This window comes from Bidens hawaiensis, unplaced genomic scaffold, assembly GCF_021521415.1.
Source record: "Bidens hawaiensis isolate Kalapana, Puna unplaced genomic scaffold, B.hawaiensis_p1.1 tig00014333_1, whole genome shotgun sequence".
In the NCBI taxonomy this organism is placed as follows: Eukaryota; Viridiplantae; Streptophyta; class Magnoliopsida; order Asterales; family Asteraceae; genus Bidens; species Bidens hawaiensis.
In genome coordinates this window covers 472,230-485,668 of record NW_027492231.1, presented here as the reverse complement: position 1 = coordinate 485,668, position 13,439 = coordinate 472,230, and the positions used below count along the sequence as shown (strand labels likewise).

At 31.7% G+C, this 13,439-nt stretch overlaps 1 protein-coding gene across 1 annotated transcript; it reads left to right on the top strand.

Moving 5' to 3' along the window:
- The first annotated feature begins 10,455 nt into the window (after positions 1-10,455).
- Positions 10,456-13,027, top strand: LOC143546298 (WRKY transcription factor 55-like). Its single transcript, XM_077037993.1, has 3 exons — positions 10,456-11,313; positions 11,916-12,047; positions 12,387-13,027. Exons 1-3 carry the CDS (start codon positions 10,916-10,918, stop codon positions 12,871-12,873), a joined length of 1,017 nt encoding a protein of 338 aa, XP_076894108.1. The 5' UTR covers positions 10,456-10,915; the 3' UTR covers positions 12,874-13,027.
- Positions 13,028-13,439: the final 412 nt, after the last annotated feature.

Sequence of the window (13,439 nt, the reverse complement as noted above, 5' to 3'; positions counted from 1 at the left end):
TAAACCATAATTTAATTTCTTTCCTCTACATATTCTCCGTCTCTGGTCTATCATCTCCATTACCGGTTAAATTTCGATTACTACCCACCTTCGTCAACATCTCCTCTCATGCATCAACCACCATCATCACATACATCAACCGCCCTTTTTTCATAAGACAAATATTTGTGTTTATGTTTGTTTGTTTAAAAAAATCAACATGTTTGTGTTCATTTATGTTCATTCGTTAATAATCTAAAAAGCTACACATCTCAACCGAAATAGCCCAAACATTTAAAAATATAATGAAAGTAAAAAAATAATATGTACGTATTAAATCAAAACAAAAAATTACGTTAAAATATATAATAAATAATTATTAAATATAAAATAACATAACAATTAAAAACAAAAATTTAGATTAACCCAACAATACAGGCGCTCAAACTAGTATTATACTAAATTAAGTAATAAGTATATGACCAACCAAAATTCTTAATAATATAAAGGTCCCATCGTTCATGATCCTAATAATATTTTAAGAATAGTCGGCGGTTTTCTTTTTAGTAAAGAGCATCTAGAACTCCACTCGTAAGATTCAGATATCTTGGAATACCAGGGTTCAATTTCTCTTGCAAAATGTAAAATTGAAAATTCTTTCAACATTAAATTGAAAGACCCAAAAAATCATGTTGAGTGGGAATTGGGGAAAGGGGATAATTTTGTCAACCATCCATTAATAATATGTGAGGAGACAAATTTGAATATAACTTTTTTTATTAATGGTCATTTAAATTACTGACATGCTATTGGTTAATCTGATTATCTTCACTTGAATATAATTATCAAACCAATCTTTTTAAAGGCATCGAACCAAAAAGTTAAATGTGATTTTATTTTGCGAATTATATAATAAATATACAACATATTACAAATACTAATTATCAATAACAATTTGCGATATTTTATAAAATTGTTAACTTAAAAATGGATTGACCAGACGGATTGCCACAACTCAGCTGATCCAACTGATTGTTTTTAAATCATCTTCATTTGGGTTATCCGCAAATGGTACGGACCGATTTTATGGTTTAACCAAAATTTTAAAAATCAATCTTTATTTCCCCTCAAAATCCCATTTATTGATTCAATTATATTTCTTGCTCCGCATTTAGTTTATCTAAAACTTCTTTGCAAATCCAAACTACGGATTCCAATCGAGCCTGATGGGCAAAACCTGAAACATAAAATACTCGGGATGGGTATTCGGATATGAGACCTAGTATAGGATTAGTTGTACCCGACCCGATTACCTGAAAATATAAACCTATTTACCCAAATCATATATATAATGAAAAGTTTTAATTTATGGTTTCCATTATTAGCCTTGATCTACTAGCAATTCCTTCAAGTAGTTTTATTATGTGTGAAAATGAAGCTTTTCATTTCGAATATTTAATTGATAATATATATTTTTTAAAAATATTTTTAGGATATAAACTATTAACATATCTTTAGAGATATCTATATTATATTGAAATTCAACATATTTTAAACACTTGAAACTTTTTATAGTGTTATAGTGTCGATGATATATTTTATCATAATTTTATAAAGTATATAAAATTTAGAATGGTAAATAAAAGAAATTAGTTAAAAGTATTAATGGATAATTGAATATACCTTGTATCTAATGAATAATCACTTGACGATTTAGAATGGTAAATAAAAGAAATTAGTTAAAAGTATTAATGGATAATTGAATATACCTGATATCTAATGAATAATCACTTGACGTATAGTCAAAGAGTATTGGGCAGAGTGTAAGACAAAAATTTACAATCGGGTACGTGTATCAAACCCGTTACATTGTCATTCTTAATCTAAACAAGATTAAATTTATAGTTCCATGTTTTATAAAACCATTATAAACTATAAAGCCGTTATGGAATATGAAACTTCTATTTGAAAAGAGTGGTTTGGTCAAAAAGTTTCTTTTATATTTCTAAAAGCTTGAAATGTGCTTTTCGTCTAGAAGCTTTTATATGAGGAGTTTTGTACCGATAAGACTTATCTCGGGTATATTGTAGTTTCTAATGTGAGGTCGAGTGATTGTTTAGGTGTTTTATGACTTTCAGTGTTGATGTTTGACTTTTTTAATAGTATATTTATGATATTCGTCTAGATAATTTTGCAACCTTACCACAAGATAGTAGATTTATGATATTCGCCCCTTAGAATTTTTTTTTTAACAAAAATACCCATGTTTTAAATGAATCCCAGTTTCTCACCAGCGTCATATACTTTTGATTCATTAAAGATTACATCAAAATTGAATAGAATCAGGTAACAAGCTGTGTCGTATGTTTTCTTTATTTTTATTTCTGCTTAAAGTTATTCACTTCTATAATTCATCCGGGGTGTTTATCCACACACATAGTAGACTTTGATTCTGTTGATAATTGCCAAAAGTTAATATTTGTCCGATTCCCACATGTAATCATCATATTTGATATTTCAACTACAAGTTGCATAATGTGGAGCTAGATTCATATTACGTCAAAACTGGGGCTCAGTACATGGCCATGAGGTTTTACTTTTATAAATTTTATGAAATTCATTAATGAACTTAAATACTTTCCTGTACATAAGTTGTATATATATATATGGAACTTGTCTTCAAGCGGCATTTTGACAACATTGTAGCCATTCGTTGATGCAGTCAACATAAGTTTAACCGCTACAACGTATTCAATCAAGCTTGGGAATACATAATAAAGATAAAATTAAGTACTTACACACATCTTTTTTTCTACACTAGCAGATGATCTCTTAAGAATATATGGAATTGTGGGTAAATAACAGATGTTTTGTTTCACGTACATCATAATTTATTTGGTAATGATGCCCAGTTAAGATGTCGATCAACGTACATGTCGATCACCTGATAACACGACATCAATTATATGATTTATTTCTTTGTTATCTTCTTTTTCTGTTTCCATTTCGGTCACTGAATTAGGACCTTCTTGTTCCTATAGTGTATTCCAACCCATATGTCTTTGAGCTTGCAAGATATCCATGCATATACTGGTATACACAAATTAATATCTTTTGTGTACGTATCTATGTATCTTTGTACACTAGCAAAGCAATTAATTAAGACATAGTTAATCTATACTATATATAATACACCAAATAAGGGCAAATTAAGACACTCATTTTAAAGTAATTTACAACACTTAAAACATGAGGTACATGTGTTAGTAAGGGTAAACATGTCATTTAAACACAATCAATTCAACTTACAAGTTTGGTCCATCATCTTTAACCATATTATGTTTTTAATTTAACTTGTAAACTAACTTCCCACCCATAATTTTTAAACAACTATAGCCTTTTCATACGTTAATATTTTTATAAATAAATTGCACCATAAAAACGAGCATTTTATTCTCTTTAATTTGGATATGATATTGTTGTAATTTTTTCATTTTAAATAAATTAATATGTTACGTAGGGGTGTTCAGTGTCGATTTTGATGGTTTTTAAGTTAAACTTGTGAGTCCAACCGTTAATACTGATTTTTTGTCGTCCAAAACCAAACTCAACCATTGAAAGTTGAAACCGAATCGTTGTTAACGGCCTTGTTCCAGTTTGGTTTCACAGTTTAAACTTTAATAATAAATTTAATTTAAAATAATTAATAATTTAAATGCACCATCAATTTTAACTAATAACCAACATAATATGATATTTGAGATGATCATAAATAAAAAATGATAATTTTAGTCACATAAATGGTAAATATTAATGAAAAATCTAGGACGTGAAATAATAACAACAAAGATTACAAAAGGAATCATATTGCAATTACGTTAATTTACAGTTTTTTCTAGTTTCATATGGTTAGTTGGCGATATAAACCACGAACCAGCCAGACGTTCACTACGTTTTGAAAATTTTGAAACCGACCAACAAACCGAAAGTAAAAAAGAAAAAGAAAAAAGTAGTCAAACCAATGACCGATTTAAACGATTTCAAGGTTTTAACCGAACTATAAACACTTATATTTGTACGTGATTAACATGTTCAAACACCCGCTGCATCGCGCGGGCACCCGTCTAGTTAATTATGATACAAAAGTCTTTTCTTCAACAAAGTATTAATTAATTAAGTTTATCTATTATTTAGTTTGCTTATTTTGTTCTAGTTAGGCTTCCTTATTGTTTAGCTTTTCAATTTTTTTGCATTGTTTGCCTATAAATTGTAATTCGTTTGGAGAAAAAATAATAAGATAAAAATTCCGAAAATTATACCAACTTTCGGTTTCTTTTCTCTTCTTGTTTCTTGAAGCCTAACTCATTCAATGGGTCTTTATTGTTTTTATTATATATTTCAGATACATCATTAATAGCGTATAGTACACAACTAATGCTACAAAGTAATTAAAATATATCTGTTAAATTTAGAGGTGTATATATAACCTAATCTTGATTTTATGTGTTGTATTGCATTGTGATGCAAAGTAATGTAATGAAGATCCACTAACCCAACCTAAAATTTCAATCCGTATAATCAGTTTAAGACATAATAATAAAATCGATCTATAATTGTTTCACTAAGCTTTTGAGCAAAATGTACGTTACTCCTGTTTTCACATGTTGATATTAAAAATTGATAAATCATAAGTCTTAAACCGATGAGTTGGATCAAATAACGGGTTCAAGTCAAACTATGTTCGGTTCAAGACGGATTTTAAAAAGTATCAAAATGGATTGTCACAAAATGGGATGGTGAAACAAGTCTTTTAAAAAGAGTATCAATAGAGGCCCACCACACAATATTCTTTTTTAATGACTAATGACAATGGAAGAGGAGGTGGTGCGTGGCAAGACTGAGTTGGTGGTGAAGCCAATGATGTATGGTAGTGGTGACAACGGTCGTGGTTCCGACAACAATGGTGGAGGTGGCGGTAGTGATTGTGCGAGCGCTAGGTTTGGTGTTATTTGAGTGCTAGTGTGATGAGAGTCACGTCTGCATGATCGAGCTATAAGTGGCAGCATACAAATTTTAACAGCGGCATATTTTAATCTTTTTTCAAAAACACTACTTAACCTTAACAAACCTCATTAATAAAATGTTATATTTTTGTGTAATGTTAACCTTCACAAACCTTATTAATAAAATATTATATTTGTGTGTAATATTTGTATATGTAAACGTGCGTGGGGTGGTCGGCGTAGAGCCCGTGAGCAAGTTCTTTAGCACTAACCTCCGTCTGCGAACTTCTTCCCACATCGTCACCCCATTGCTCCCATTCGTCCGACGCCACATCACCATAGACCTCACGGCACTCACATCGCATTATGGGTGCTTAGTATATAGAGTAAATTCTCATTTTGGTCCTTATGGTTTTGTCTATTTGATTCTCTCCCTCAAAAAGAATGTTTTATCAAACCAGAACATAGAACATGAGGGTTTAAAGTTTAAACTATATAACCATTTTGTTTCCTGATTGTAACGTGTTAATAATGCTCACACACCTCACATGAGGATTGAGGGGCACACATTTGGATTGTATATTTAATATTTGTATTATATTTATTTTAAATATTTGTATTAAACATAAATTTGTATGTAACTTTTATATATTTTAAATATTTTTATTTAACATAAATTTGTATGTAGCTTTTTATTTCAATAAATGGTATTGTTTATATAAACTATCAGTTTTTATAATCGTTTTGAAAATAAAACATGCTTATATAATTATTTTTCAAAATTGTTATGTTCATAATCATTGATCACGACATTAACATATGCTATAATATATACAGACATATGCGAAACCGTTGTGGCACCCATTCACACTTCCAAAATTGTTGTTGCCTTCAATTAAAAAAAACCAGTGAGTGATTTCTATTAGCTATCTAAACGCGACGTCCCACCTAAAAATTGTTCACGATGACGTGTTTGGACCGGACATTTTTGAAAGTTTTTGGAATTTAGGAATATGCTGTTGATTGTCCTTTTTTAAAAAAAAAATAGACTTTGGGAATTTACTCTCAAATGAATCTATTTGAATTTTTAAGTTTGTGTGTCTAGAAATGAAATTGAAAACAACTTATGATTTATTAATTTTTTTTAAAAACCAATAATATAAAAAAATGTTTGACAATAAAAAAGTCTTTTTCATTTTACCCGATAAGTTTAAAAATCTGTTTTCAAAAAGCCACAAATTTTTGGTTTTATAATGACATTTTGAGAAAGCTAATAACTGCAAGTTATTTTCAAAATCAATTCAAAGATTGTCCCTAAAGGCTCAGTTAAAGAATGCATAAAGAATAGTTAATTGAAAACTTGTCGACTTAACCGATCTCCTTTCGTCATTACATTCAAGAAAATACGTCTGACCAAAACGGTAGTCCGATTCTAGAAGTCTGGAACTCAACCATCTTTTCCAATTATTTGTACTCTTTAGTTCAAGACCATGATGGTTATTTATCGTCAAAACTATTTAAAGTTAAATTTATTAAAGTGATGTTTGGTTTGTTGAAATTTAATAAAAAACATAATCCAATCTAAATTTATTTGTCTGTTCTTATCAGAATTCATATCTGAATTCAAGAGATAATTTACTTAGTGGGATACAAAATTAGAATAAATTTTCTAAATTTCTTTTTCAAGTAATCAACATTCCTTTCATGTTTCAATTAAACAAACTCAACTAAATAAGTCATTAAGCTGGAAGCTTCTTATCCTTTACCAATGTCATTGTCGCTAATTCGCTATCATCTTCATTTTCACCGTCAAAGCCACGACCACAACTACCATAATCACCGTTCTCATCACCTTCACAAATCACAAGTCACAACCAACACCATGCAATCATGAATCATCATTGTTGCCACAATGATAACGGTTCAATTGTCGTTATCGCTACGCGCTGGAGGGCTGCCATAACTATAACTTATGTGACAAACTTTCATACCAAATTATAATATATTTATCATCCAAATGCTTCAAAGATTTACGTTAATAGATTTGAACAACTTTTTTACAAGGTTTATTACAAAATTGGAAAATTTTCAATTAGCAGTTTCTTTTACTTCTAAAAATATCAGTGGAGCATTAGCCCCTAGAATAATCCACGTACGTAGTGACATAATTAGACAAATTAGTTTTATGCTATTTTTTCTATAGTACTTGGAAACTTCGTTGTAGGCCTCACGGATGTAATCCATTTGGTTATTACAAAGAATTTGCAATGGTTTGTACTTCATTTATGAAGCTGTCGGTGTATATCAAACTATATTTATAGGAGTGGCGGTGGAAGTTTTAACCTGTTTAAGTAAAAAATTATTAATTGAGTTTTAAGTTTTGTGCTTACTGATAAAAATTAAACTTAAACAGATAAGTACAATTGAATCGGTTCAAATGAATTACAAGCAAGACATACAAACAAAACGAACTTAAAGCTTACGCTCATTTAAATCAAACTAGGTATGCGTTGGTTGTGTCGGTGCGACGAGGTATCAGTTAGGTTCATTATGGTAACAACAATAAATTCAACAAATAAATTAGTAAACACCCATAACAATTTTGAAACTCATATAAGTTATGACAAAAAAAACATATTTAAAATGTATTCGGTTGGCAGTAAACATATTTAAGAAAATTAAAGTTAATATCCACAATTATGCCTTAGGGATTGGAAAACTTGGATTTTCTATTGACGACTCAAGTTTGATATCTACCAGTGTCATTTTTGGTGGATTATGGTAATGAAAGATTTGAGCCAGGTTATGAAGTTGTCAGTTCGAATCCCGAACTCACTCGGGTTTTCGTACCACCGTGTGTTACGCCAGAGAGTTATGCCCTTGTGGTGGCACAACGACTGTTAACTGGCAGCCGATGGTATGGTTTCTAGGGAGAACGCTCAAGACAGACTCTTAAATCAGTGTGGGTCCGGTTAAGACAACATAGTCTGACCAGTGACCAGAGTAGGGTAATGAGTCTTTCCAATTTAGACAAAAACGGTGGCTAAATACAGCAAAGTCGGCGTTCTAAAAAAAATTACTATTTAACAAATTCATTTAGCATTTAAAGAAGAATAGAAAAGGCAAGGTTTTTGACCCCGCGTTACCGGGGCGGTCGATTTAAATAGTCAACAATAGACGACAACTGGTAAAGCCACTACGACTCCAACGCCACTAGGGTGGAATCCAACTACGATATATGATTATACTGAAACGTAATTAAAATGAACATGTCCTAACTACATATTCGGAATTTAAAAAAAACATAGTATTTTAAAATTTGTAAGAGAAAATAATATATGCTAAAAATTGATTATCATCATCATCATCGTACTCAATATATCCCACCAATAGCAAAGCTATGGTAGGGTCTGAGGAGGGTAAGATGTAGACAGCCTTACCTCTACCCCATAAGGATAGAGAGGCTGCTTCCTGTGAGACCCCCGGCTCGATAGTAGTTTTGCATCAAGTCTTGGACATAAGGCACATAGCACTCAATCATCGGGACACCGGCCGATCGGTGTATGTACCCTTGTCTTTCGGCTATCAACGCCACTACATGATGCCTGATTAACCGTCCGTCACTTTTAACGTTATTTTCACGAGATTAGTAAAATAACGTCAAAATTAGTGCAATTTCACTTTTGCCCACCCGAGGGTTCACACATATATACATCATATGTGCGCACCGCAAGCAGGGCTTTCATAAAAATTGATTATGAAAATAAAAATTAAAATCAAACTTGAAAATAAAATGAAAATATGGAATTAATCTTGAAAAAAAGAAATAGAGAGGTGTGTAATTTAAAAAATTCGTTAACTACCATTGAAAAAGACTTATACATGTATGAAAAACTAATTGGTTTATTTCATGAATAATGTTTATTATGAGATAACTAATATTTGGTTTTTAATATATATATAACTAGCTGAGTGCCCGCGCAATGCAGTGGGGTGTGCACGTAACTCGACATTGAACGTATAGTATGTGTTAGTACATACGTCATCTGATGACAGTGTGCACGTAGCCCAAAATTTGACACGTAGCTCGTGCAAAGCCAGTTGCGTGTAATCGAAGATTGAACACGCGTAACCGGCCCGGAATGCACGATTCTGACATTAAAACATGATTAACCAACACACGCGTGTAATTCATAACGATTACCGGTGCAAGGCCCTATGTTGAGCGCTTTCTAATATTTGGTTATGTGCGTTACGTGGTGCTGAACACGCGCTTATCGGCCCCGGTACATGTAAACAACGACATCTGCATAACCGGTGACGAAAATCAAGAAGTAAACCCAAAATATACAGTTTTTTCAAATAAATCACTTTTGTAAACCAACCTGTTTTGGCCCTAAACCCGTTCCGACTCAACATCGGTATGACCTGGCCCCTATCTACTCGAACCCGAACCAAATTAACCATTTTTCTTGTATCGACTTGTTCTGATCCTAATCCACTTTTACAAATGACCCTAGCTCACTCGACTCGACCTGTTACCAGTTCTACACGGTAATCGCGTAACATGTTAACTTTTTAAAACCTAAAAACTATAGCAATATCATACACAAATTAAAGAGAATAAAATACTCGTTTTTATGATGTAGTTATTTTAAGAAAAATATTAACGTGTGAAAAGTTATGGCCGTTAAAAAGTCGAGGGGTAATTGGTTTTGAAGTAGGGGGCATATGTGTAACTATTATCTAAGTTTACAAAAAAGTACTGAAGTTGATGGACCAAAATTATAAATATATTTTAAAGGAATGAAAAGACTTAATTACCCTTAATTTTTATATTTTGATGCATTATATGTTGTACAAAAAGCATTGAGTTTGGTACCTCTTAAAATTTAAAAGGTCCCTCACTCATACTTTATATACAGTGTAGATATAGATATAAGAAAAGGAAGAACAAATGGTAAAGTAAACATAACAAACATATTTTTACAACTAAACTATCATTAAAAACATTTCAAATTATGTTTTCATCTCACTTTCTACACACACATGTAAAATAATAATCAATAACATATCTAAAAAATTGCTTTGTGACAGCAAAACATGTTTTTTTCTATATATATATATATATATATATATATATATATATATATATATATATATATATATTTAATTGGATGTGACTATGTACTACTACTGAACCGAGTATTGTCAATTAAAAATCACCAATATAAATATCCGGCGTAATTTTATCGCTAAAGATGTCCGTCATTAAAACATGGTAAAACCCGTCGGTAATTTGTAGGGAATCAGATTACCCAAGCCATGGAACGTCACAAATGTGTTTCCGTTGGTATAGATCTTTATAGACGGATATATTTGTTTATTTGTTTTGAGAAGGTTATAGTTAACATATTAAATGTTTATAAAAATTTTAAAAAGAAGATAAAATATATTGGCATATATTCATACCCGACCCGACCCATATTTTTTTAACCCACCAACGTATACGGCCCTGTACTATTTGCTACCCAAACTTGGGAACACAAAAATGATTAGAATTGATTAAAAAACACTATTGAGTTGTGAACGAGCAACAGATTTTCAAGTCATGTGTTTCAAAGTTAGAAAATTCTTCCACTAAATAATAAGTCTAACGACCTCCTCACCCATTCCAAGTCGTCTTGTAGACCCAACTCAAAACGCTACCAATATTTTTGAGACCATGACCAAGTCAACCCAACCCAACGTATCCAATAGATTACAAATACTTTGAATCCTTTCTTTTATTCTTAACCCCTTTTACCCATTTCTTCAAATTCCTTTACTTCATATACAGATACATATACAAATCATCACATCTACACCATACCATTTTTGTTGTATATGCTCTAAAATCTTTACAAAAAAACCGAAAAAATCGACCACCATTAATGGAGGAAATTGCTTCTTTGATCTTTAAAGGGTGTAACCTAGCCAATGATCTTGAACAAACCCTACCCAACATGACAAGAGAGCCACATGTACTTATTAGTTCATGTGATGAGATCAGTAAGGTTTTCGCTGACGTGAGGGACCAGTTGAGAATGGCTGTGCAGGAGTACGGGCACCATGATAAGCCGCCACCGGCAATGGAGGCCGGTGGCAGCGGATCGGTGTCCGAGTGGCTGAGGAGTTCACATGCTATGAATATGGTGGTGCATGAACAACTGGCTCAACACCAACAACAAAGGTTTGATCAAGCTATTGTTGGCCAAGAATTGGGTGGTGGAAATGTGGAGGTTATGGAGCTAGATGCTGCTCATTCGTTGTTGCAACGAACACGAAGAAGGTACCAAGAAATTATAATTTGAAGACATGTGGTTAATTAATTTTTTATATGTTTAAATCATGCTTTTAATTAAAAACCTTTCAATGAGTTCATATTTGGAGGGAAAGTAAGTTAAGAGTCCACAAAATCTTACATGCATACACTTTTTTGTGTTAATATTTTAAAATGGGTCCTACGTAAGCCCTACATGTCAAAGATGCGAATCTATAAATGCATGCATGATAAAAAAAAAGATTTATATTTATTTAAGATTCAAAAGCTTAAAACACATGAACATGTAAACATGAAAATTGTAATTAGTATTTCCCTTGTAAAATTTGATGAGAACTACACCACCATACCAAGCCTTTTGAGATTCATTGGTTCGATTGGTTGGCTTAGTCTTGAATGGGTAAAAGCCGATAATAGAAGGCAATATCAATAGTTTTGACAATGTTTTCATCGATTTGTTGAAACATACTGTTTTAATTTGTATAATCCAACAGCTAGCACATTAATAAACTAGCAATACCGATTGTTCTCATTAAATTGGTAACACAACCCTTCAATTTTCAAAATGATTATTTGCTAATGTTTGTTTTATTATGATTTTCAAAATGCAGAAAACATGAAGCAGATAGACGAACGATAAGAGTGGCTGCTCCTAGAATGGGGAACACAGAAGTTCCACCGGAAGATGGCTATATTTGGAGAAAATATGGTCAAAAAGAAATTCTAGGTTCTAAATATCCAAGGTATAAGTTAATATATATAAATCCATAAATATCAATGTTTAATTCCAAAAAAGAAAAGTAAAAAAACATAGTCGGGTTTTCCTAATCATATATTCAAATTTTGAGTGTTACACGTCAGATTGAAAGTTTGTTGCCACAAATCTTGAAAGTCCACAATTTCTATTATTGCATTATGGGTTAAGAGCGACCTTTTTAATAGGTTGAATTCAAAGGTTTTGTATACGAGGTGGTCCTCTTGCCACCACATATGTTTAGTTGTTTACCATCCTTTGAATATTCAACATTTCAAATATTTAATTCCATAACTTAATAATAACATTTTAGTCCTTTATATTTCAGGGGATATTTTAGATGTACCCACCAAAAGTTATACAACTGCCCGGCAAAAAAACAAGTCCAAAGACTTGACAATGACCGCTACACTTTTGAAGTAGCATATCGGGGTGATCATACATGTACCATGTCCGCTACCGCGCCGTCTATGCCACCACCGCCACCACCACTGCCAGAGGCGATAACCACCCAATCTCCGCCTATTCATTTAGCTCCAACGGCTTCACAATCACTCCCTCAATGGTTATCCATCGATATCAAAAAGTCGGTTGAAGATCTTTATAGCATTACACATCCTACCATGCAACCCTTCAGGAACCAGACGAATGTTAACGAGGCAGGCCCATCGTCACCGACTCACTATGTTGATTATCCGAGGGTGACGGATCTAGCTGATACCATGTTCAATTCTGGTAGCAGCAGCAACAATAGTATGGAGCTAATTTTTTCTTCTAATGAAGAAAAGAAGGATGGTGGAGAAAACACAAATTAAATACGTTAAAAAAGATAATCAAGGTTTTGTACTTTAGGATGGCTATACATTAACAAATAAATAGGTTATCTTCGGTAAGGTTCTAAGTGGACAAACATATAAGTTTCCTTTCATTATTAATTTGCCACACGTACTATAAATAATTTATGTTTTACATTTTACCCTTTTATTGCAATTTATTTTTTTAGCTTTTTTGTAAATTTGTGTTTAATAAAATATATTGACATGTTTATCTAATTTTCTGAATTGTTTTTTTTAGAATTATGTTTATATATATATATATGTGTGTGTGTGTTTGTGTATAGCTTTAGAACCTGTGTAATGCACCGTAAACCCAAAAGATATACAATTAAACTATAGAAATTAAATAATTAAATTAAAAAAAACTTATATTTTATCAAATTAAATAATTTAATAAGTTCAAATTATATTTTTCAAATGAAATATTTATACGAATATGTGGTGCATTCTCATGCAGTTTTTTCAGGATCACGAAAGAAATACACATAGTGATATAAGTTATAATATTATTTTTTAAAGAAATAGCGAATTCTAAGAAAAAACGA